Source organism: Tachypleus tridentatus, chromosome 10 (genome assembly GCF_004210375.1).
Source record: "Tachypleus tridentatus isolate NWPU-2018 chromosome 10, ASM421037v1, whole genome shotgun sequence".
Taxonomy (NCBI): Eukaryota; Metazoa; Arthropoda; class Merostomata; order Xiphosura; family Limulidae; genus Tachypleus; species Tachypleus tridentatus.
Genome location: NC_134834.1, coordinates 81,318,998 through 81,346,089, shown reverse-complemented (window position 1 = coordinate 81,346,089; position 27,092 = coordinate 81,318,998). Strand labels below are relative to the sequence as shown.

At 32.5% G+C, this 27,092-nt stretch overlaps 1 protein-coding gene across 1 annotated transcript in view; it reads left to right on the top strand.

The window, feature by feature from the left end:
* Positions 1–27,092, top strand: part of LOC143228388 (uncharacterized) — a 129,105-nt gene that overhangs the window by 79,124 nt on the left and 22,889 nt on the right. The window contains 9 exon segments of the mRNA XM_076459652.1: positions 12,156–12,344; positions 14,854–15,252; positions 15,578–15,828; positions 16,358–16,469; positions 16,810–17,047; positions 17,752–18,114; positions 26,015–26,148; positions 26,658–26,761; positions 26,764–26,833. Coding sequence (XP_076315767.1) covers positions 12,156–12,344; positions 14,854–15,252; positions 15,578–15,828; positions 16,358–16,469; positions 16,810–17,047; positions 17,752–18,114; positions 26,015–26,148; positions 26,658–26,761; positions 26,764–26,833 — 1,860 coding nt within the window.

Here is a 27,092-nt window from a genome sequence, read left to right as displayed (position 1 = left end):
GTACAGTGTAAATTTTTGCCTGAATTGCATGTATACATGCTTTTACCTAAAGATTTAAAAATAGAAGGACTTTGTTAAGTAAGGAAAATTAACTCAAAATGACATAGAAAGTAAAACTTCGCAACTTTTCCTGCGTTGTTTGTTTTTGTTTTTCAGACCTTGTGACAAATTTAGTTCCCGCTTCCGAACAGAAGCAATAACTATCTCATTACAGTATTGCTATTTGAATTCACGTTAAAACTGGATAGATGCCAGCGTTTTTTTTTTTTTTTCTCAAAACACATGTTCGTGTATACAGTTATCCTTTAGAACCTTAACTGTTTGGCAAGTTTCAGGTACTTTGGTTCTTTTCTGATCTGTTCTTTTTCACTCCGTAATCAGAAAATTGTCATTTTTTCCTTCTACCTTTGTGTGATTTTGTTGATGTATTACGTAGCCTGAAAGTATCTAAAGCATTACGAAAAATAGAATAGAAGAAAGAGAAGATAACCTGTGTTGAAATTACTCTTAAATAATTTTTTTTCGAACTGTTGAAAAAAAAACACGTAGTTTTCCTCAAAAATTTAAAATGAATTTAACTGTTATCGTAATTTGTTTGTTGCTTCTTTTAGTTTCTAAATCCTAAAGTATTTGTTTACAACAGTAGCACTCGATTACTTTTGTCTATATATGAGTTTGTATATGCATTTAAAGTTGTTGTTCATCTCTCTGTAAATTGTGAGTAACCGTCCGAAACAATGTGGGGTCTTTGGTAGATGGACTCTGTTGAAGCGTGTTTGTTTTGAATTTCGTGTAGAGCGACGCTAGGACTGTCTGCGTTAGCCGTTCCTATTTTAGCAGTGTATAAGACTAAGGGAGGGCAGCTAGTCACCACCCGTGACCCTCAGGTTACGACACCTTAACCACCCGACCATGCCGGGCCTCCTTGGTTGTTGGCAGTCAGACTTTTAACGTTGTTCGCCCTTTTTTCCCTTCAAATTCTGGTTTTTATGCTATTAATGTGTGGTATCCAGTTTAGTTTTGAGTCAAGTGTAATCTTTAAGAATGTTGCCGATGTTGCAACGTGTAAGAGCATCCCATCTAGATGTAACTGTTGTATTAATTTATTTGTTTTGTAAGTAATGTGACTTGTGTTTTCTACGCATTAACTTTAATTTTCCACATATAGCGGTAAAGCACATATCACTCCAGTGATATGTTAGACCTGTCTTTGTGTTCACCAACATTAATAAACAACTCTAACATTCAACGTAGGCGAAGGTTCAGACAACGACCATTTACCGATATCTCTTGATCAATTCGAGTTTGGCAACCATTTAATTTTTACCGCCTTAATGCTGGGAATGAAGGCTCTTTTGAGCGGGAGGGTCAATAGAAAATATGTGAAGTAACATGCCACGCGTAGCACAACTTCCTTTGTATTGGAAGATCAGCCATGGCTCAAACCAGTGGAAGAGGAAGCCAACATTCACGTCTGTAGCATTGCTTTTTAAGAGCTGCATCGATAGATTTCTCTGCTAGTATTATATTCAAACTCAAAACACAATATCAACGGTACCTTGTGTAGTTTGTTAGAATTTCAACGGTTTATTAGTCATTAATGTTTTGTTCACATTGGTACCTTCCGTAATTTCCTTTATCTGAATATTAATTCTCAATTGTATATACATATATTCAGTTGATATTAGAGTTTCTTCACAATTTTTGCTAAAACTACTTGAAATTTTAACTTTAAGTCTTTGACCTTCATATATAAGATTTTTTTTAGGATTCGTCAAGGGTCCTCAAAACGCGAGACCCAAGAAGTTTTGAGGTTCTAAGATTTCACTTAAAAACTGATGCATTAGAAAGTAAGGAATCTTTCAAAATAGTTCAAATCTGAGTCTCCATGTGGAGTCCATGTGAGATTTTTTTGGGACTAAATTCATAGAAGCTTATTTTGAAAAACAGAAAAGATAATTTAAAAGATAATTCAAACCGTGTATATGTGTTTGTAGTTTCTAAATACTCATATTATATCCCCAATAATATGGGGGAACCCACGGAAGTGTAGGGAGATATAAGGATTGAAAATTGGCAAAAGTGTGAAAGTTGTTCAGAGTAAGGCGTACAACTTTCTGTGTGTGTGTGTGTGTGTTTGACGTGAATTTTCATGTGTGATTTACTAGTGTTATACGAAAACCAAAAATTCTCGTCCGACATTCATTTTGTACTGAATGAAATAAGAAATCAACTTTGTAGATTATTTCACGTTTCGTGTTAAATTCGGCATGTGGAAATCGCTTGTGAAACAAACTGGATGAGGACACTAAACTGGTATAAGTAAACCATTGACTCATAAATTAAGTCAGGTTTTGCTCTTTCAATTAAAAACACAAGTCAAGGGTCATCTAATGTATTATAGGCGTGAATTACCAATTTCTACTTTCAAAATGCACTAAACAACGATGTAGTGTAAAATGTAACATTCTGTGCTGTGGTAATTCATTTTGACGTTTGTCGATTAATGAACTAGTGCACTCTGTTTGTGTAGGACATATAGAATTTGGTTTCAACTATACGTTTCGCATCTTAAAGTTTTATTGAAGATTAGAGCTAAACAAAATGTACGTGGTACCAGTTTTTAGAGATTCCCTAATCTTTAATATCAACCCTGAAATTAGTTTGCTATTTTTTGTGGCCCGGCATGGCCAAGCATGTTTAGGCGTTCGACTCGTAATCCGAGGATTGCGGGTTAGAATCTCAGTCACGCCAAACATGCCCGCCATTTCAGCCGTGGGGGCGCTATAATGTGACGATCAATCCCATTATTCGTTGGTAAAAGAGTAGCCCAAGAGCTGGCAGTGGGTGGATGACAGGCTGTCTTCCCTCTAGTCTTACACTGCTGAATTAGGGACGGCTAGCGCAGATAGCCCTCGAGTAGCTTTGCGCGAAATTCTAAAAAACAAACAAAAACTATTTTATGTTCTCTTATGAGACGGTAATAATTATACACTGTAATTTAAAACCCGGTTTAAAAACTAAATCTTTATCAACCTACAATTTTGACATTCTATTTTTTTACGAGCAACCAGAATTACAATTTTTTTTAGGCATAAATATTTAATATCTCATTTAATAATACGATAACCCATTGGTTGAACATTGTTATGTTCGGAGAATTGCTCGTTACATTTCTTAAAGGTATTGTGCAAGGTTCTTAAAAATTTCGGATAGACAATTTGGAAACCAGCAATAAGGAAGAAATTCAAGGTGGCTTCCATGAAGGGTATGAAACCATAATTCGTGTTCTAGAGCGTATAACTCAATGCGTTTGGTGTCTAGATGTAGGTTTTGGGGGCCAAGGAAACTATTGGCAACAGTATCAACAAAAATCAGTCCTGACCCATATCAGTTATTTAAGATGGCGGCGGTGAGGGGTAAATGGTCGTATCTTATGTCCTAGAGCGGATAACAAAATGATTTGAATGTTAAAATATAGGTTTTGGGAGTGAAGAAGTACATTGTATGTACTACAATGAGCCCTGAGCTTCAAAAATATTTAGAATAGCCATAATAATGAGAAAATACTTAATGTATACCAGGAGATGTACGACTCTATTAATTGCTTCAAATATTTGAAGACAGATTGACAACATACCACACATCAAAATCATTTATTAGCAGTCATCCACAAAGTATATGAAAAGATTTAGCCTTTACTGAAATGCATTACGCTATTAGTGTTATATGGCTTGGAGATAGCCTATTTTTTTTTTCTGTAGAAACATTGTACACAGTTAGTGAACTATATAAACATACATGTGCTGAGAAAAAGAAAATGTCATATCCCATAATTTTGTATCAGTTCCAGACTAGCAGTCCATTTCAGATCGTGCAGGAAAATTTAACAATAATGAATCAGATATGTTGATGGTTACATTGTCACAGACCCTATTAAAACGACATTAGGACTTTTTAAAAATCTTCCATCTAATTAGATTCCTTTGAACTTGCAGTGAATGCGGCATGGTATATCCTGATTACGATATAACCAGCGGCACGTGGCCACTTTGCGAATTTGCAGCTCTGATTTTAGATCATTTGCTACAAATCGCTTGCATAAATATAGTAAAAGCAGCCCACCTTTCTCCTCGAAGTCATATTCTTTCGAGTTTCGATCAAGGTTGTTGAAATAAGTCACCACAAATATGCAGCATGGGATGCTCATAAAATGCACCGCCTTATAACAGTGCTTCTTGGTGATAGCTCAGCAAATGCTATGTTCTTTGAAAAGTAAATATATGAACCAAGTATTCTCTAGGAAACACCACTTGTAAATACCTGTATCAAGTACCCCTCTCTTGGAGACACCACTTGTAAATATTTGTACCAAGTACTCCTCAGCTTTGGTGTTGAAACTTTTGCATGATTCATGTTCTTTCCAAAATAGACTAATAAGTTTGCTAAGCATGAACTTTTTTGCCTACTTCACTAGTTGTGTTACTCACTGTTAAGACATACAGGGCAGGTAAAACATTGCACGATACTATTCTTAATTTGTGAAACAAGGTGTGAAGAAATGAGTACCTTGTAGTGTCTCCTACATCATCTCTCATCAAGATTTCTTTTGGTCCGTGACACTGAGATAAGTTGAAATACTAATGCCCACAACCAGAACATCAGTTTCATCGGATAATATGACGTTACGTTGTGTCATTTCTTGTGCTGCACGGAGTGCATGAGGTATCAGCTTTCTCAATATCAATTTGCAGGTCTGTGTTAAGCCTAATGGGGAATCCCTAACTTTTCAATGCAAACTGTTATGACATAGTATCAGGCTTGTTGAAATGGTTGAAACGTTTTGCCTCTGTAGCACATACTAAATTAATAATGACATAAACAAGGTAAGCTTATTGTATTTAATAAATCCAGACAAAACAAATAGAGCAGTTACACCTTATAGGTACTTTTAACAGTAAATCTAAAAATAAGATACATCATCTTTGTGGTAGGCATTGTGTTAACATCTTTATATTTGTTTAGCGTTAATCTATTGATACCTATGTACATTTTTGAAATCATTTGAAAATTTATTGAATTTCCAGCCACATGAAATATACAGCTTGAGGAAAACTTACAAAACATATCCCTGGAAACCACTCTCCTGAAAGGCACATTGTTGCATGTGATGGTCACCATCTTGAATTTCTCATACAGCTAAGGACTAATTTCATTTATTACATCATAAATGGATTCCATCGGATCTCCCTCAACCTAAAGACTGAAGAGAAGGCGCCTTACGGGCGTTCAATAAAACTTCTTTCAACTATTTCAACTTATTAGTATCTGTAACATCTGTAACTCTTTAGACGATTACAATAACTTAATGTATACCATTCGCTTAGTTTCACAATTGGCCTACCATAACATGGTTTTAGGTCATTCGATTCGCAATTTGAGGATCGAGGGTTCGAATACTCTCCCATATCATGCTTGTCCTTTCAGCTGTGGCATCCTAATGTGACAGGTAATCCCGCTATTCTGCTATAGGAAGCTGCTAATGATAATGATGACGCTACATCTAGAAAGTTCATAAAAGTAGCGCTATAATACCGAGAAAGTTCGTGATGATGCAATTATTTAGAAATATCGTGGAACGTGGAGAAACGAAAGTTAATTATAAATACGGGTAACAGTTATATGATAACGTAATTAGAAGTTGGTGAAGTATTCAATGAGTGATTCGGGTCAGTGTTAGTAGTGAGTTACCAAGTATATTCAGTTCCTTGATCGATTAGTTGTGGAACTGAACAAGTTAAGTGTTGTATCTGTAAGTTAGACTTTGGTAATATTATTAGTATCGCAGTTTGTGTTGAAAATGTTGCTTGTGAACATAGGCCTACAACTTGTGTAAAGGTAGACGTAGCCTGTAGCAAACATTATAAAATAAACAAATTTGTAACACTGTTGTTACGTGGATTGGATTTCACATTGATTCTACCAAATAATCCTAAAGAACCTGCCGAAGAAAAGAGCACAGCTGTAATAGTATTACAGTTTGTTTGTGGTACTACATTCGTGTTTCAGAAATTGTTTTACTCACCCAAGGTAGTAGTTCTACCCGTTTAGCTAGTTAACGTGTGTGTGTGTGTGTGTATATATATGCAGAGAGAGATATGGGGGGGGACACGCACACACACAAAGAAATCATGTTAACTTAATTCTTGGAAACTATATGTCGTTAGTGTAGTTTTTATATAAGTATATATATGTATATAAACAGAAACCATGTCGGATAAAAATGTCTAATCTTGTGCTATATACATAAAGCTCAGATAGAATGCGCTTCTAACCTAACAAGTAGAATTCTTGTAGCACGAACTCGTATTCCTTCTCTGGCTTTGTTTGGTTTGTAATTGTTTTACCGGCAGTGTTTACCCAGGCTTTCGCAAAGTATGTTGACGGATCTAAATGTTCTTATTTGAACATTGCTTGAAAGATTCATTTATGCATAATAGTAATTCATCCGGGACTCCGCCAGTCTGCTGTCGGGTCTGAAGGAGGGCATCACTTGACAGAAAATAACATTACCTACACATCTCCGCCAGTATGTTTGTTTGGTTTTGGAATTAAGCACAAAGCTACACAGTGTGCTATTTGTGCTCATCTTATCACGGGTATCGAAACCCGGTTTCTAGCGGTGTGAATTCACATAAATACCGTTGTGCCACTGGGGTCCTTGCCAGTATTAAGTGAGGCTTAAACAAGGGTGTCACATGGTAGATGGAATTATTAATAACCTTGTCATTGTGCTGTCAGGTTTGAAGAAAGACGTCACTTGATAGAATCACTATTAACATTATGTTTTCAAGTTAAGAGAAAGATTCATCACAAGATGTGTAATATTCTTAATAACAGTTCGCTTTGGTTAACATAAAAACGGTTAATTCAAGGTTTGAGCTCTGTGTCGAAAATATGGATAAACTATCAAAAATATGTCGCAATCTTATTTTCCAAGTAATCATTTCGTTACTTTGAACCTCCTGAAATGTTTCAAAAATAAGCAGCTTTGAAAATTGCAGTTTGTATACCTCAGTTATAATGTACTATAACTTCAGTGATTTTCTTCGCTGTTTACCACATACCTTAGTCGAAAATCAGATCATTTTGTTCCGTAATATTCACAAATGTGGCCTAAAAAAAAAGAGTGCATTCATTTTTTTTCTGCGCATATGCACGTTTAGGAAATCTGACTCTTTAACACGTGCGCACATGCAAGCATACGTGTCGATTGTTAGATTGTTGTGCTTGAAACTTGATTTTTTTACAACAGCTGTGATGTGTAGGACTTATAAAGCATTTGCTAAATAGCTAATTATTGGTTGCTACAACTCGTAAGCTAATCATGAAGGTTCCGTTTGAACGTAGTAGAATCAGTTTAATTTGTACATTTATTTATTTGTAAGTTTTTTTTTTATAATTTATACATTAGTGCACGTATTTCTTTTTACGGATGATAATTTAATCAGGAACGCTTAGAAAAGAAATCGCTTTTCCTACTACTGGATCAACAAAATGTAATAATTGTAATTTTTTAATGAATTTTACGTGGAGCGTGGTTAGGGCAATCTGTGGGTTATATGTTCGAATCCCTGTTCCACCAAACTTGTTCGCTATTTCACCCATGGGGGCATTATGAAGTCACAGTCAATCCACTATTCGTTGGTAAAATAGTAGCTAAAGAGTTGGCAGTGAATGGTGACGAGTAGCATCCCTCTATCATTTCCCTGCTAAATTATGGACGGCCGGCGCAGATAGCCCACGTGTAGCTTTGCGCGAAATTCAAAACAAGCAAACATTGCGTGTGGCTTACGGTTCTGAGGCCAAAGTTACGTTCAAGTTACGTTCCGTTGCACAATATCTGGCTCGGCAGTGCAAGATGTGGGTACCTATTAAGGGTTGTGATCAAATTCCACTATTCGATAAAAGTAGCCAACCTGTTTGTGATGGGTGCCATTGACTAGTCAGCTACCTTCCTTCCTGTTCAGAATTAGGAACGACTAGCACAAAGTTGTGTAGCTTTCTGTGAATATCCGAATTATACAAACTAATCTTATATGGGTATCAGCATTTGAGCTTCCGTTTAGGGTACCAACTTTATTCAAAATGCTTGGTTAAATATGCAACTTTGATTACACAAGTAAGTGTCATACGAACTGTTCTACCCTCGAAACCTGCAGCTAAAAAATAAACATTCTTCAGCCATTTGTCTTCATATAGTAGTATATAAGAATTTTGAATGGCGTTAGGCTTTGCGACTGATATTTAGGTTTACAAAATAATTTCACCTTAAAACATTATTGTTAATGAAGTACAGTCAGTATTTGATAATAGGAACTGGATCAACTAAAATTATTGTAATCTAATAACGTATATATTACAGTAACGTTCAATGCTGATTTTGGCTTCCAAGAAAGTTAAAACTTGTATAAACTTTGTATGGTATTTTAATACAAAATAGTGTATGTATCTGTAAAGTGTTTAAATGTTGAAAAAATTATATGGAAAAAAACTTTCCTTTTTTTTTTCTCCAAAATAATGAGGCTAAGGGGTAAAATAAAGTTAAGTGTTTGACGTATTAAATGAGAATAAGGTTTATACGTTTAGTTAAAGTCAACGTAAATGTTACACTTTATATTTCATGTGTAGTGTTCTTATGAAATATTGTTGCATTGCGTATGTCATAATTTTGATGGAAAATGTAAGTGACTGGAGTCTCCCCATGGGTCAGAGGTCAGTTAACGGAGTTAAAAACTATAATCCTTGGTTGCTTCTCCGCTGTCGACAGGTCGCATATAGTCTATAGCGCAGCTTTGTGGTTATAAAATGAAAAATATGAATGGCTGACGTAAATATCAAATCATTCTTGTTTTCTGAGAAAAATCTTGATTATAAACGATTTAGCAACCAATAGTAGTCTTAATACTGATAACACTATGTAACAAAATTTTTACTTTTTCTTGTTCCTGGGCAGAAAGTGTTATTTCCCAATCGCTTATGCCTAAAGTAAATAGAAAAGACCTATTTTTCTCTTCAAACTTTGCTTTTGTGACCTGGGAGCGTATAATGAAAACATGATGGGGGACTATATTTGGAGGCTGATACGTGAAAGTTATTTACATTACAGTCGCAAATCTCGAAAAACTACTCGCTTCTAAAGTTTTTGTTTATTTTTGTATAACTTTAGTACAAATACATGTAAATATTGATTCATATGTTGTTTTTTCAGACCTTATGTAAATGAAAATGTGCAAATTTGCCCATTTTTTAAACATATAAAATAGATTAATTTCTAAATTTCATTATCCAGGTCACAAAAACAAATTTTGAAGGGAATAATGGCCATTTTCTGTACTTTTACAACATAAGCAATTAAGAAATAACACGTACTATCCAGGAACAAAATTTGTGTTACATAGTGTAATCGTTTGTTATAAGAAACACATTGTTTGTGCTTTTACTGCAAGAGAGTTAGAAACAAAATAACCCAAAAGTAACAGGAGAGCTTATAGTGTAGCGACAATCAATTCGAACCGACGCTATTTCAACTGGCTCGTGAACAAACTATCCGCTCAAAAGACCATCTATTGATCTTTCGTCATCTGCAAACGGTATGCTTGAGAAGGTCGTATTAAATGTGAGAAGAAAGTGTGTATACTTCTACGTTCTTAAAGAAGCTCAAACGTGTTCACGACACTGCTATAATTCTGTGTGCAAAAGATAGAATAAAGAACTGCCCAATGTGTGGCAATATCCGTTTTAATCTTTTTGTTTTTCTCAGGCGTTGCTTTTTTTATTAGCTGTTTAAAGTTCAAACTCCACATTACTTGCATAAGAATGCATTTTTAGGCCTTTGCACTTTGTTTATCTTTCATAACGTGGCAGTTACTCAGTAAACAGTCTGCTTTTTAATATAAAATTATTTCTGTAGGAACTCATGCTTATTTACAAAAACGAATAAACATTGGAACTATTTTTTTTTAGTACTACCACAAACATTTTTGTTGTTGCCCAAAACTTAATTGTTTTAAATTATAAGATAGCAAGCAGTGTTTGACTTGCTGCTTACATGTACACGTATAATTTCTGTACTAGGGTTACGAAATTGTTGTACGAATTTTTTATAACTTTGACTAAACTGATTTACAGTAGACTATAAATCATTATTCTGGTATAAGAAGGTTTGTGAATCGTTATATTAGTTTAAATCTCTTCCTTTATTTTTGTGTAGAGCCTGATCAAAATAATAATTGATGTAAGCAGTGTTATAGATATCTATTAGTATTGATGGTATAAATCCTAAATTAGCAAACAGGTTTTTAATTAATTAATGAAACATCATTCAGGCAAATATTTGGTACAATAACCTTTGTAAGCAGGTTGACGAGATAGTTCTCTACATCTATGACTTGTGAAATAATTATTCGTGTATTGTTTTACCTGCTGCATGTTCCCATACTAAGAATTTGTATCATAATTGAGTTATTTGTTGCATAATTATACTTTTTTTCTTTTCAGATTTTGTGCAATTTCAGTTTAGACTAACCAAAGATGGTATAACTAATCTTGCCACTTCAAATCCATTATTTCTGTCTTGTAGGAATAATAATTATAGATCAAACGTGGATAGAGATTAACCTTTTATAATCCACAGCTTAATTATTTAATTTTCATACCAAGCGTTAGGAGGATGACATCCTGTCTTCTGGATATTGTTCATTCGTTACGTAAACAAAGTATTCGTTGAAACTGTAAGCATTTTTTTGTTGTTCAAATTTTAAATCATATACATTTCTAGATGATGCCGTAAGTGTGTGTGTGTGCGCGCTTATATATTCGAATGAAAAAGTAGGATATTTTTATCAAAGTGTCCAGAGTTTGAGCCTGTGATATGCTTCGGAACACGCTTAACGCTTTAAGCTGTCGGTGCCTTATACCAGAATATTTAGTTGACGATTGAGGCAGTTTGTTTCGGAATTTTAGTTCAAAACTACATTAAAAGGACTACCTGCGCAAAACTGTTCCTAATTTTGAACTGTTAGGTATTACGGAAGGAAAGCACTAGTCAACAGCATCTACAGCTAAATCTTGGATAATTTTTCTATGACGTGATAGTGGAGTTTTGCTGTCACTCGTACACAGCGACCATAGTCTGAAAATGCAAAGCATAATTTTGCTGCAGCCAGCAGCGACTCGTGAATATTTGGATTCACAGTTCAGAAGACGCTAACCTATAGACCATGTCTGACGCATAAGCGATATATGCTGTAATTGGTGCCATTTCATCTGCTTAGCATTTCTATAAATTAGGGCTCGTTATATCTGGACCTTAATGTCTTTGATTGTTTTTTGTTTTTGTTTTTTTTTTAATTTCGCGCAAAGCTACTCGAGGGCTATCTGCGCTAGCAGTCTTTAATTTAGCAGTGTAAGACTAGAGGGAAGGCAGCTAGTCATCACCGCCAACTCTTGAGCTACTATTTTACCAACGAATAGTGGGATTGACTATAACATTATAACGCCCCCACGGCTGGGAGGGCGATTATGTTTGGTGCGACCGGGATTCGAACCCGCGACCCTCGGATTATGAGTCGAACGCCTTAACACGCTTTGCCGGGCCGGGCCGGGCCCTAATGTCTTTGATCCGATCGTTTAGTTCATGTACCTTTCAGGTTGGAACTACCGAACTATTTTACGAAATTTTGAATTCTTCGCGTCATGGGGCCTACTTGATGTGAAGATTGTGGAAACGAAATATTGTATTATGTAATGTAAAACGTGTTAAAATTGTTTTCCATTCTTGAGTCAATAACACTAATTTATGAAATTAGAAATATCAGAGGGGAGAGATAATGAAGCTAGAAGAGATAGAAAATAAGTTCAGAAGTAACACGCAAACTATACAATATTAATATATTGTACTTCAATCAAATAGTTGAATTTTCAACTTACAGTTGATGAAGTTAATGTGGGGGCATGATATACAGAGAAGATGAGTAGATTGTCATGTAGAGTGTAATAATCAAACATTTGAAATAAAACTATAACTATTTCTTATTGTCATTCTAAACCATATAGTTAGGTCAATTTTGATCAGTTCTTAATAATTTTTATAGTGTACCAGAAGAAAGACCATATGAGCGACCGCCTCATTACTACGATCGTCTCGGTGAGAGAGAGCCTTACATGAGGCGGCCGGTTGGGATTAGTTACCATGACGATGAAAATTATCAGGCCAGAGGCCGTTCACGAGATAGGTTTACACGTACAGCATCAGGAAGTATATATCAAGATGGAACAGACAGGTAATTTAATTTAATTCTTTTGAAACTTGTTCATTAAATTAATTAAATTATGTAGGTAGTACAGTTTCAGTATGCACTGATTGGTTGAATTTCCGTTCTTCTTTTCCACGAACACCGTGCCTTTAGTAAACATAAGTTCAGCACAAAAATTAATGGGTAACCTGATCAAAAATAGCATTGTGAGGCTGGAAGAAAATATATGTAGTATAATGTATTAAGTAAGATGTTATTGTTATTAGGCATCAAGCTACATAAACGACTATCTATGCTTTTCCAAACCACATGTATCCAAATGCTGTTTCTAGTGGTATAAGTCAGCAGAGTGTTTTCACACTCAAAATGAAAAATACATAGCTAATTTTGGGGATGTTGTTAGATTCTATGAAAACATTTTCAAAGTTGCTTCTTTATTATAAAGAGTAATAATTTAAACTTATTCTATAAAAAATTAGTGGATGGATAATTTTAAGGTGTATGTTTCAATGTGTGGAAAAATATTCATGTTGTACCCATAAATATTAAAAACAATAAATTAGATAATCAGTCAAAAGAAAGATGTCATGGTAATCTAATGGGTGAAAGTAATATCTTGGTTTATTCCTGGAGAGGATGATAAGTGTGTGAAAGTAATATCTTGGTTTATTCCTGGAGAGGATGATAAGTGTGTGAAAGTAATATCTTGGTTTATTCCTGAAGAGGATGATAAGTGTGTGAAAGTAATATCTTGGTTTATTCCTGAAGAGGATGATAAGTGTGTGAAAGTAATATCTTGGTTTATTCCTGAGAGGATGATAAGTGTGTGAAAGTAATATCTTGGTTTATTCCTGGAGAGGATGATAAGTGTGTGAAAGTAATATCTTGGTTTATTCCTGGAGAGGATGATAAGTGTGAAAGTAATATCTTGGTTTATTCCTGGAGAGGATGATAAGTGTGTGAAAGTAATATCTTGGTTTATTCCTGGAGAGGATGATAAGTGTGTGAAAGTAATATCTTGGTTTATTCCTGGAGAGGATGATAAGTGTGTGAAAGTAATATCTTGGTTTATTCCTGGAGAGGATGATGAGTGTGTGAAAGTAATATCTTGGTTTATTCCTGGAGAGGATGATAAGTGTGTGAAAGTAATATCTTGGTTTATTCCTGAGAGGATGATAAGTGTGTGAAAGTAATATCTTGGTTTATTCCTGAGAGGATGATAAGTGTGTGAAAGTAATATCTTGGTTTATTCCTGAAGAGGATGATAAGTGTGTGAAAGTAATATCTTGGTTTATTCCTGAGAGGATGATAAGTGTGTGAAAGTAATATCTTGGTTTATTCCTGGAGAGGATGATAAGTGTGTGAAAGTAATATCTTGGTTTATTCCTGGAGAGGATGATAAGTGTGTGAAAGTAATATCTTGGTTTATTCCTGGAGAGGATGATAAGTGTGTGAAAGTAATATCTTGGTTTATTCCTGGAGAGGATGATAAGTGTGTGAAAGTAATATCTTGGTTTATTCCTGGAGAGGATGATAAGTGTGTGAAAGTAATATCTTGGTTTATTCCTGAGGATGATAAGTGTGTGAAAGTAATATCTTGGTTTATTCCTGGAGAGGATGATAAGTGTGTGAAAGTAATATCTTGGTTTATTCCTGGAGAGGATGATGAGTGTGTGAAAGTAATATCTTGGTTTATTCCTGGAGAGGATGATAAGTGTGTGAAAGTAATATCTTGGTTTATTCCTGGAGAGGATGATAAGTGTGTGAAAGTAATATCTTGGTTTATTCCTGGAGAGGATGATAAGTGTGTGAAAGTAATATCTTGGTTTATTCCTGGAGAGGATGATAAGTGTGTGAAAGTAATATCTTGGTTTATTCCTGGAGAGGATGATAAGTGTGTGAAAGTAATATCTTGGTTTATTCCTGGAGAGGATGATAAGTGTGTGAAAGTAATATCTTGGTTTATTCTTGGAGAGGATGATGAGTATGTGAAAGTAATATCTTGGTTTATTCCTGGAGAGGATGATAAGTGTGTGAAAGTAATATCTTGGTTTATTCCTGAAGAGTATGATAAGTGTGTGAAAGTAATAACCTAGTTTATACCTGGAGGGGATGATAAGTGTGTGAAAGTAATCACCTAGTTTATATTTTGTAATTTTTATTTCTGTTTATGATAAAAATTTATTCAAAAAATTTAGTTAAAGCTATTTTAACTTATTTTAATGAGTGAAAATAATTTTGTTCAGATGGTCTTCACTTAGAATATTATCATTAGGTTTAAAAATAAACAAACCTCTTAAAAGCATTACAGAAATACTTGATTTAAACTGGAATACAATCTTGTGGCAAAATCTCTAAAGCAATTGTATGATCACTCAAAACTAGTTCAAGATTAAATCAAGATGTTATCAAAGGTTCATGGCAAAAAGTACTTGAATTTTTTTAATAATGTTAACAAGAAATGAGATATAAAAAATTACAGTAATTTTAATGTGGTATAATCTTCTTCCTAGTAAAAATTTTCTTTGTGTTTTAGGAACCAAGGACACTTTCCTCGTGGTCATACACAGCGTCAACATTTTGATCAACGTTACCCACCACCTCTTGATCAGTATGGTGATGAGCGAGAAGCAGCATCAACTGGACCAGGGAGGTTATCTTGGAGGTCGACAATAACGTCTTCGTCCATCAGCTCAACTGTTGACTCCCCACCCCATTCTCGGAGTGGCAGCCGGCAACGGCGAAAGGGAACATCAAGGCGGTCCTCCCATTCTCGCTCTGGTTCCCGGTCAAATTCTAGGTCTCACTCTCGATCACGGTCAAGTTCTCATAGCAGTAGCGATAGTCGATCATCTAGTTCATCATCAAAACATCGAAGCAGTTCCACTGACAGCAGTAGTAGGTCGCCATCACCGTCCAAGTCTCAGTCACCAGCGTAAGTTTGTTGTTGTTTTTTAAAAAACAGCTTTTGATGAAGCTTGTGTACATTAATATTAAATTCTGATGAGAACAATGTATCAGTTTAGAGTGAAACATAATCAAACTGGTAATGAGACTAGCTAATTAAATGTACTCCGATCATTACAAGTAAGAATATGAGAAGAGTACATTTTATTAGCTAGTCTCATTACCAGTTTGATTTTGTTTTACTCTAAATTGATAATGCTATTTAAATGATATTTGAGATAAATATTTACTTTCTTATTTGGTACTTTTAACTCTTTGGTGGCTTTTATTGAAAGTATATTTAATATCCACAGGACCTCCTATGGGAGCCAAGGAAGTGGGAAAACAGGACGTACAGATTGGCCATCCAGTGTAGTCACCACAGCGTCATCATTGTTTTTACCACCTTCTGTTACAACTTTAAATGCTAACAGCTTATCTGTGGGAAACCAGTGCTCAAATCAATCACAGAATTGTTCATCCAGCCCCATAAACAACCACAGTGACAAAGAGGAAAGGAGACCACTGGGCATTTGTGTTCAAAATCTTCCAGCACGGTCAACAGGTAGCTTTCAAATAAATTGATTTTTCACAAAGTTTAGTCCAAGGAATTTATTGATTCCTGAAGTTTTGGGTGAAGAATGCTCTCACTTCATGTGCAGTTAAATTTCTGTTGCTTTCTAATTAAAATTTATCAACAGTTATATAAACGTTGTGTAAGCAGAAAAAACTGTTGTTGCAGGACATGCTTAAAAATACCTCATTTTGTTGGAATATCATGTGTAATAAAACTTAATACCAAAAAGTTTAGATTTTAGGTTAACGTATCTCTTTATGATAAAGTAAACTAGTTTTATGAACATTTATATACTGGGAGTCATTAAAGATTAAAAGAGAAAAATTCAACTCATTTTTTTTTTTTTTTGTCTTTTTAAAAAACTGCTTAGAAACCAGTATTGATTTTAATTTTTGGGAAATAGGTGGATTAAGTTAGCTTAACATTGATATTGAAAAGTTAATTAACATTCTTAGGTAGTAAAAAATATGTTTACTGTTGCATTTAGTAATCTTCAGTGGTAACTTGGAATTTTTAGACACCAGCCTGAAAGATGGATTATTCCATGAATACAAGAAACATGGAAAAGTCACCATGGTTAAAGTGATTGGTCAGGGAACTGACAGATATGCTGTAGTTTGTTTTAAAAAGTAGGTGATTGTGTTTTCTTCCTTTCACTAGATTTTTAAAAATGTTATTTAAGAATGAGTAACAAATTGCAAAAGGAGTGGTAATATATTAATTAATATACATAAACACAAAAACCTTTGTTATGAAACTGTAAAGGTAGTTGACATAGCCACAATATGGTATATTGCAAATAATTATGGTGACTGTTGACTTAACTATAAATACTTTAGAAATGAGTGTATAGTAAATTTGAACTTTTAAAATAACAATCTTTTATAGTTTAAATGTGACCAGTTTATTCAAGCACCAATATAATATTTTTATGACTGTAAGTATACCATTTATGTTCAATCATTTCAGGGCAGATGATGTAGAAAAAGCTTTAGAAGTTTCTAAAGATAAGTTGTTTTTTGGCTGCAAGATTGAAGTCAAAGCACACGAGGGGCTAGATGGTGAAGATAATGAGTTTAGGCCTTTCGAGGCCGATCTTGATGAATTTCATCCTAAGGCAACAAGGACTTTATTCATTGGCAACCTAGAAAAAGATATTACTCATTTGGACCTCAGGAAACATTTTGAACAGTTTGGAGAAATTATTGTAAGTTTTTTTGGTATAATAGTTTTTAATTAAAATCTTTAAAATATTGAATTTGTTCATTCAAAGAGAGAGAGAGAGAGAGAGAAAAAAAAGAGTTGTCCAACTTAGGAATAGAACAACATATTGACTGTAAAGTTCCACTACCAAAATGCAAACAACTAGATTACTGCAAACATACTGTTTTGTTGTATTGTAATAAGATGAAAATCAGTGAGCCAGTACATAATAAAGTTTCTCATTTTTAAGTTGTCATATAGTAAGATCTGTTTCATTTATGAAAACTATGGATTAGGGTGTTCCAACATTTTTCAAATTATTTATGTAATAACAGTGTTGACTAAATGTGTAGGGCATTAGTTTTAGGTTTTTGTTTTATATTTTCATTTTCCTACTAGAAGAAGCTCATGTTATGTAGGAGACTACTTCTAGTTAATTTAACAGATTTTTTTTTTTTTCTGTCCAAACAGCAAAATGAAATTTAAATATTAATGTATATCAATAACTTGGCTTGAGTGTGATGTTTTTAAGCTGGAAGATCCAAGATTAATAAGGTTGTGCTCAGCAGAGCTGTGAAGAAACTCGATCTTAATCACCCACTTGGAAAATAATGCAATTAAAGCCCAGTTTATGTAAACAAAATACACACATAGGTAGCTAAGTTAGAAAAAAAGTTACGTTTTGACTGTATATTTTGTTTCTCTTAGGAGATAGACATCAAGAAACAAGGAGCTACCAGTACATCCTTGTATGCTTTCATTCAGTTCACAAACATTGCTAGTGTAGTGAAAGCCATGAGGAAATTGGATGGTGAAACTCTTTTTGGGGCCAATAGGATAAAATTGGGATTTGGTAAAAGTATGCCTACATGCTGTGTATGGATAGATGGTGTTGTGGATTCTGTGTCAGAAAAGTTTCTCAAACGCCATTTTGGACGTTACGGACCAGTAAGAAATACTGTGATAGATAGAGAAAAGGGCCAAGCCCTAGTGTTTTATGACTCAATAGATTTAGCACAGAATGCAGTTGCTGAAATGAGAGGAAGAATGCTAGGAAGTAAAAGGCTGCAGGTTAGTTGAAAAGTTAACTTTATAATTCATTTTTCTGATCTTGTTAATTTAATATATTGTATAATTTACATTTTCACCATATCATTTTTCAGTATTAACTTATTACACATCTTAAGTGATTTTGTTGTAAGTAATAAATTTCTTTTGCATGCTAAGTATCATATTGAGCTATGCAGTTGTGTTACTGTTTTTCTTGTATGACTTAGTGAAAACATTTTATAACTAGTTTTTATTTAATTTTGTATCATCCATAACCTGTCTTAAAATTATTATAGACATTAATTCTATGTAATATGAAAAAGTAGTGAATTTACATATTAGTTTGAAAAATTCCTATTTTAAATCAGTCAGGCAACTACCTCTATCATAATCATAACATTTAGTTTTTTACATTTACTGATTGTAGAATTTATATAATAGTTTTCGTGTAGTTGAGTATATAGTAATGGAAGATTTGAACTTGTGCTGAAGTCGTTCTACTAATATGTAAATATTACCTTGCATGAGTTGTTAGTTACTGTGTTGTCCTAATGTGTTATAAATACATCCTCTCATTTGCCCTTTGTTTACTTGTCTCACATTTTGTGGTGTTACTGGAAACAAGTGAACATTATTATTGTTTGCAATAACTTATGAATATTTTATAAGTTTTGTCCTTGTATTTTTAGTAATAGAATTGGAGTTCAAATTATTTAACCTGCTTGTTTGTTGGTAAACATAATCTACACTTTTGTGACTATCATATTTTTGTTAAAATAAATTAAGAGTAATACAGTAAAAAACAAACATACTTGTTTTTTAAAAACAGTATGTTGTCAGTCTTAAAAACTAACATGCAGCTGCAATAATTTGTTAAGGAAGGTTACACTTAAAAAATGTTAAAAAATAACAAGACCTTGTAATGGTTTATAAAAACATCAGTATATTTCCCTCAAAAGTATCATCTTTTGAATTCTTATTTTTTATCTAATACAGTAACCTGATATTAAAGTTAAATATTACTTTTTTATGAAATTTTGACTAAGTTGGGTGATTTTACGGCTTTCAGGTGTATGCTGATCATACATGCACAGAATCAGTCCTTTAAGACCAACTTCATATTTAAGAATAAATGACCATAATTCTGAATTTACTGCATGTGTTTACATGAAATATGGCAAACATTTAGTGAAATGTAAAATTCTATTAGTAAAGTGTACAAGTCTTTTGTACACAAAAACTTGAATATGTTACAAAAGTATTTGTACTCAAGATATGTCTATGAATTGATGATGTTAGTGTGACTCAGACTATGACAAGTTGGAGCAAGATAATATTTATGAGAAGAACAAAAAAATACTTTTGTCCATCGTACAATTTTCTTATTGAACTTACATAACCTATAGAATTGCTGAAATACATATCTACAGTTCTTTCAGTATCCATATTTGTTTTATCTTGTATTTACTGACCTTTGGTGTGGCCAATCAATAAATTGACATTGTATGGTAAAATGAGTAGTCCCATAACTTTGGCATCGGATGCATAATACCACGTTGGATAGCACATTGTAAAAGGTCATGGCATGTGAACTTTGACCCCAACCATGCACATATGGTTAAATTATTTTTTCGAGACATTTGTTGGCAATGAAATAGTGTGTTCTGACTGATAAAGTAATTATGTTGTATGTGATTTTAAGCACAATTTGTCTGTATGTAATTTTCCAGATGTTTTGTGTGGAGTAATGAACATGTTTTACTTCTGAGTTTGATTTTGCAAATATTTTTAATAAATTAAATGAAGTCTTGAGTTAGACTTCTACAAATGATGAAGTGATGGTGTTTCTCATGAAACTCTGTATTATTTGAATAATTTGCAAACAAAACTTTAACCTTTTCTGGCCACATGGATTTTATAACATCACTGCAGAGTGTAGTGATACACTCTGTTTGTAGTAATGTGTTCATTTTCTGATTCCATGCTCTTTATAAAAATTGGTTCAGAAGTTGCAATCACCAAAATCAATAAAGGGTTTCTTTTCTCCCTGGACTATTCACCCAAAATAAGTGTTGTCAGTGAATCTGGTGTAGTTATCTTCTTAACAAGATTTTGCACTATTTTGTACTTGTCATCCTGGAGAGAATTTTGGAGAAGAAGAAGAAAAAAATAAGTCAGAAGCAGCTTTCTTTCAAAACCTTGTGTTCAGTGAAGTTATAGTGTTGAGTAACTTCATTGCATAGTTCTTATAATATAATATCATAGAAGCTTCCATTGAATCTTGCAGTGAGAGAAGTGTGGTAGCTATCTGACTAGCTCATTAGTAGCTGAAGTCTTCTGGGAGTTCTGTGTTTTTGATAGGTTATTAGGTAGAATAAGAGTGCTGATCCTCTTATGTTTTTCTGTCTTTAAAAGCCAGATTTTGATACCCATGGAGAATACAGCACAGATAGGCTATTGTGTAGCTTTGTGCTTAACAGTAAGGAAACAAACAGTTTCTGCAAGGAATAAAAGGATAACAAACTATTTATAGGTAATTAAATAGCATACAGCCTACTCTTTAGCACCCACTGAGCCTTACATTCCTTACAGTTAAAGATACATGTAATAATATACATCAACAACAAGAAATAATTTAATAAAGTCAATCTTTATACTGGGGAGGGCTCACCTTTATTCTGGACCTTTTTAAAATTTCTTCTTTCTTTATCTTTGAAGCTTATGAAATATGTCAGAAACACGAATTTTGATGGACAAAATAGTTGTAGCTTTTTTATACAATGCACTGACTTCAGTTAAACACATTAGACTTATTCATAAACCTGTAAAAAATTACTGAAATAAGAATCTGTGAAGAAGGGATTAATCTTGAATTAAAATATTAACAGAAAATTTTATAAAAGTGGAGCAATTAAAATTTAAATGCCACATTTGATGATTACAAATTATTCACAATTTTGACAGTTGACTAAGAACAGCAACAAAAAGGAAGTGGTAATATGAAACCACAAAAGTACATTTAATGCAGTTGACATCCTGTAAATCAACTATTTTTTACTAAAAAATCTTGAGGAACTTGTTTTTGTAACCTATAAGTTATCAACCCTAGTGTATGTTTACCATGGTCATCAGAAATTAAAATTGAGCTTTCATAAATTGATAAGAATTGTTTATAAAACATTGAAGACTGGAAAATGTCTCATAAAGATGTTTTCGAGGAAAGACTTATGTAATGAAATTCATGTCTATTTTATAACTTTCTTAGGGTGTGTGTGTGAGAGAGAGAGATTACTGTACAAAAAACTTGTTTAATTACAATTGTTTTATTTTCAACACCTTTTTGAAATAACATTATTTGTAGTGTAACAAGTTTTCCAGTTTCTGACTGCAACATTTCTAATCTCAAGGCAATTTCTTGGAAATGTTCTTGCATTTCCAAACAAAATTTATAATTACATTTATTGTGGCAAATTCTGTATTTGAAATTAGGTATAGGAATATGTTATTGTATAGAGAAGTAGTAGCTTTATTAAATGGCAAAATTGTGAGTGATACAGTTGTATAATATATGAGTTCAGTTATAAATATTGTGGTTGTAAATTTATATATATCCATTCAGACAGTTCTATTTGTTCTTGTATTCTAACTTCTATACAGACCTGTGGTTTTGTTCACATTTAAGTGTCATATTCTTAAATTAAATTTAAAAGAAAAAACAAAGAAAAACCTGTCCTTCTAAAGGGTTTGAGTAAACTGGGTTAAGGCCTTACCTGTGTTACAAATCTGGATTATGGCCAAAAATAATTTTTTGTCAACAACCAAGGATTTGATGTAAATAGATTATTGAAGCAAGATATATTACTAAATGTAACTATTTAAATCAGAAATCATGTCTTGATTATTGAAGCTTAAATATACCCACATAAGCATGTGATTAGGCATATTATAAATGAGTAAGTTTTGTACTTACAATGAAAGCAGGGTTTGAATAAATAATGAAGATTCTGGAAAGTCATTGAATTTTACAAACACATTTTTCAGAACTTAAAATCATGGAAAACCAATTATTTGTATCAGATGGTCCTAGAATAGTTTGTGAAAACAGAATTTCATCTCTCTTACATCCCCTGTGTTTATGATGACAAGCCATACCATTGTATTTAAATCAGTTTCATGAACAAAATTGTATTTACAATATATGACTCATAAAAGAAATATATGCTGACTTGGCAAAAATCTGATCAGTAACAGGCTTTGAACTTTGAACCTTCATCTGCAATGTAACAGATGTTGCATGACTGTTATTCAGATGGCTCAAAATGTGTTTGGTGAAAAAAACAAAACCATAGGACAAAGAACATGTACATTTCAGAATTTTACTAATTCCACCTTCAATATTTGATTAACAACATTGCTACCTAATATCTTTATTAGTCTTTGCCCAAAAATTTGTTAATAAAAAGAAAGAAATATTCAAATTTGAATGTCAATAACATTATTGAGAATGTCATAATCTTAATTGTCATGTATGATATATTACATTTTTTCTATATCTGTTAAGGTCACCCATTATTTATAGTGATTAATTAAGGCCAGAATATCTTAGTGAGATTTTGAGCCCCATTTGTAATTATTTTGGAATAATCTTTTGTTTTTAAGGATGAGGACTATAAATACAGTATTATGATGTGCACTATTAATATAATTTTATCTCTTAGTGTTCTTACCAGGTTTTGTTTTTCAGGTCTAAAATGAAAAAAGTCTTTTTATTTAGTGTGGACTTGTTTTATTGTAAAGACATCTTGGGCAAACTTAATACTGTATTGAAATATAAAGGTTTCCAGTACTTTCAGAAGTTGTTTGTTACATGGAATTGCAATAGTCAACTGAGAAACGGTTTAAAAAAAACAATGGATCATAACTGTGTGATGAAAACCACAATAAATACAGAATTTGTTAGTATAAGCAAAAATATGAAAGTTGTGGAAAGGGAAATGATAATAAAATACAGGGAAGCTTTAACTTGACATAATGTTTCAGGCCTAAACCCTTCTTCAGGTGATGACATAACACTTTTCTTAATAGCATGGAGAGAAGTATGACATGTCTTTAATTATATTTAATTTGTAATTTCTTTACTTGTGAGTTGTGGCAGTTATAATATGTATCTGAACAAAACTTTTATTGGCTTGGTGACATGTCTTGTGGTGAAATCAATAGCCATTCAAGTACAGGTAGACTTATTGACTTCATTAGCAAGTTGAAATAGTGTTTTCCAGAATTTGTAAAGCACTAAACAGTTCATGTACTACTAGCCCTGAGGAGACTTTCAATGGTGAAATGTTGGATTAAATGAAAAGTTTATTATTTGTAGAGGGAAGATAATTTTTATTACTAACTTTATTGCCAGAATGAAATAATGTTTTGCAAATATTATTTGCTTTTGGTCACACACTGTAAAAGTTTTAACAGAACTTGGAAGAAAGACACTGCTTTATCACAGAAGATTAGGAAAAATTGAAGTGTTACCATGTTACATGGTATCTTTTATTGATACTGACATTTCACTGTATTTGTTATTGCTACAGTATTTCTTTTATGGCATATTTTAAATTATATTTACTTTCTATTTTTTTTTACTTCTATGTGCTTTTGTCTTGAGCTTCATGTACTATGCATTATTATTTTATATTTGTGTGGAATAGGAATTTCTGAGAACAAAAGTAATGCACTTGACATTTTTTCCTTTAAGAATTTGTAGTGTGTAATGGAGGAATTTAAGCATTGGGGCAATAAAGGTAGAGAAAAGCTACCTTTTCTCTCCAGATAAAAATATTTTTTTTATTTTATTTTAACTAAAATTATATTTATTATCTTGAGAGTAAAAGTTGTTTGTTTACCTTTATCACCAAAATGCACATGACAAATTTTCTCTTATTTTGTTTGTTTTTAATTGAATTTTACTCTTATTTGCTGAATTTTTTCCCATGATAGTTACCAGCAGATTTTTGGTATAATTATTTTTTTTTTTTTTTAAAACTTTGTATATTTTGTTGCTGGTTAGATGTAGAGTAATTTATTATGTAATGATGAAATGTTGCAATTATAGAAGAGGTATTGATAAAATAATTTTTAATGTGATTCCTAAAAATGACATAAAAATTGTTGATTCAGTAAAATATATAATTTTAAGTCCATGTTTTTGGTTGATGTACCAAGGAAAACGTGCCTATGTGTTGTTATAATACCATAAAATATATGTAACAAAAAAATAAGAAACCCTATGGCATAAGAACTTCAAAATCTTTTCTTTTTTTTGAAAGCATTTGGGTTACAGAAATGGTCATTTTTATTTTTCATTGATTTTTTTTTAACTCTTGTGTTTTTTTAACATCATATACATGCACACACATCTGGAACCAATTCTATTTTACTCAGAGAATGTTTAATAAAATGAAAGTTTTTCATTTTTATAAACATATTACTATAAATAATTTAGACTGAACACATGACAGTGTAATTTAAACACCAGTTATGTACCTTTAAGTACACTCTTTAAATTATACTTTCTGTGTTTATCAAACTATGTGTAATTTAATATAATTTTAAATTATTTAAAATGTGTAGAGAACTTAAAGGAAAAAGAGTAAATAAATTTTACTCATTTGTATGTTAATTTTGCAAAAAAAAGTGTGTTGTAGAAATTGTTGAGTATCCTTGAAAGACACAAAAGTGGTATTTCTTTTGTTGTTTATTTATTTATTTTGTTTTATATATGTAGTTCCTTTGAAACGGTAAAAATATGAAACTGAAAAAAGTAAGGAGAAAAAAATCTTTCAAATAAGCAATGATCAACCATTCATTTGATATTGTCAACCATAAATGAAAGTAGCCTTTCCCATTTATAAATATATCCAACAAACATGTAAATGTACTTTTAAGAACATGTGTACTACATGATTGGGCAAAACATTCTCTAACAGTGTGGTAATATTACCCAAAGACATGATAGTGTCTTAGCTTCTGAAGCTTGTACTTGTTATTTCTCATACTGAAGTCTTTACTTTCAACCTTATCATAAGTTGTTTATTCCAGTTCTTAATGACTTAACAACTAAATTACCAATTTGTTAGATTTTAACATTCCAATAAAAAAAATGTTAAAATTTTTGTGTATTTTATCTTGACGACATTTAGCATTGTTTTGTAAGCTGAGCTTATTGTGAAGTACTTAACTTATAGTACACAAGTGACAAAATTCTATATTACTGATATTGGTAGAAAAAGGTTTGTATTTTAGTACAAATGTGTTTATTATATTATTTTATTTGATGGATTAGTGTACCATAACAACACCAAAGCTAAATGTAAACCAGAAAATGTTAGTTATATTGCAAACTAATTGATTTGAGCAATGCCCTTTCAAATAATTTTACCTAGTTTTTATACATTGCTTTTATTAATTATTTCACTCAGTCCATAGGACTGTCCATCAAAACATTGATATTAATGGTATTCTAAAATTTCTAATTATTAAAAAAGTGTATTTGTGCTTACTAGAAACTAGAGATGAGGGTTCATATTGCAGAGAAATAATTTTGACAGTGTTATTTTCAACATGTTGATATGTGCAGATGTGAATTTTAGTTTTGTCTAACACTTACACGTATTTCATACTTATTTAAAATTGAAACTTTTTAATTTGTGTATCATAACTGGAGGTTTACTCAAGCAATTTTCTTTTTTCTTAATTGAAAAGCTTCCATACTAATCTAATGAAATTTATAAAGCAAGTACGAAGTTTCTATAGCCATTAAAAATGGCTTTGTTTCCAGAGATTAAATAAAATTAGCAAATGGTTTTAGTATTTCACAGAAGCCATTTCAGTTGTAATACTATAATTAGTAAATTTTACTTCTTAGGTTGATTTTGCTAGTCGTGAATGCCAAACAGCATTTTGTGAAAAACTAGGACTACCAGGATTGGAGATTTTACCAACTGATCGTTTATGGGAACGAAGGGACAGGCGGGAATTTGACCCACTTAGAGATGAACGGTATGTCCTTCAGTGCTTTAGTAATCAATGCACTTGTGTGCCTCTTTGTAGGAAGTGTTTCATTGTCTGTTGAAAAGAGGAGATAGTAAGAAGAGCAATATTAGGGTCTTAAAAGAAGTGTATGGATAAGTTTTTGGAAAAATAAAGTTATTAGGAAATACAGTTTAAAAACAATTTCTGTGACTTGGGTTGCCTATAGTCAAAGGCTCTATGCAACACAATAAAGACATATATACACTTATTATAATGTTGGTGTTATTTAGACCATTTTATAGGATGCCTTGTGATCCACATTATACAAGTTATAGAATTTAGCAAAGTGTGGTTGGGTGTATTTTAAAATGATTACTTGTAAAATAAATACAGTAATAAATGTTATTTTATTATCAGATAATTGAAACTGGTCATATAAGTTATCAAAGTAAGATATATTCTCAGCATTTTTTTATATTATATTATGCAGTAGTGTTATTGAGTGTTCAGTTAAGTAGACAGTTTTGTATATATAGGGATGGAAGGTCAGGATTTGATAACAGACCTTATGGTCGCTTTGAGGGTCAACAACGTCCTGGAAGAGGAAATTTTCGTGGTGTTCCACATGGAGGATTCAGCAGTCGGGTAGAGGCCAACCATTCAATATAAGATATGAGAATTATGCTGAAGACATTTTAGATAGGAGGCATCGGTGAGGGTACATTATGCTTGGACTGTTAATTGACACGTGTATGGATATTTGCAAAACTAAGTAACTTGGAGTACATAAACTAATAATTTTATTTGTGTATAGAGAAGAAGAAAATGTACTTCATGTGAGGGTTACAGGGAAATATATATAAAATCATAAGCAGTAAGGTAGTCCAGTAATTGTTTTGTTATAAACTATAGAATTTTAATATTTTTTCTCTTGGTATTTTACTGGTGGTTTATTGTTGACTAGGAAACCA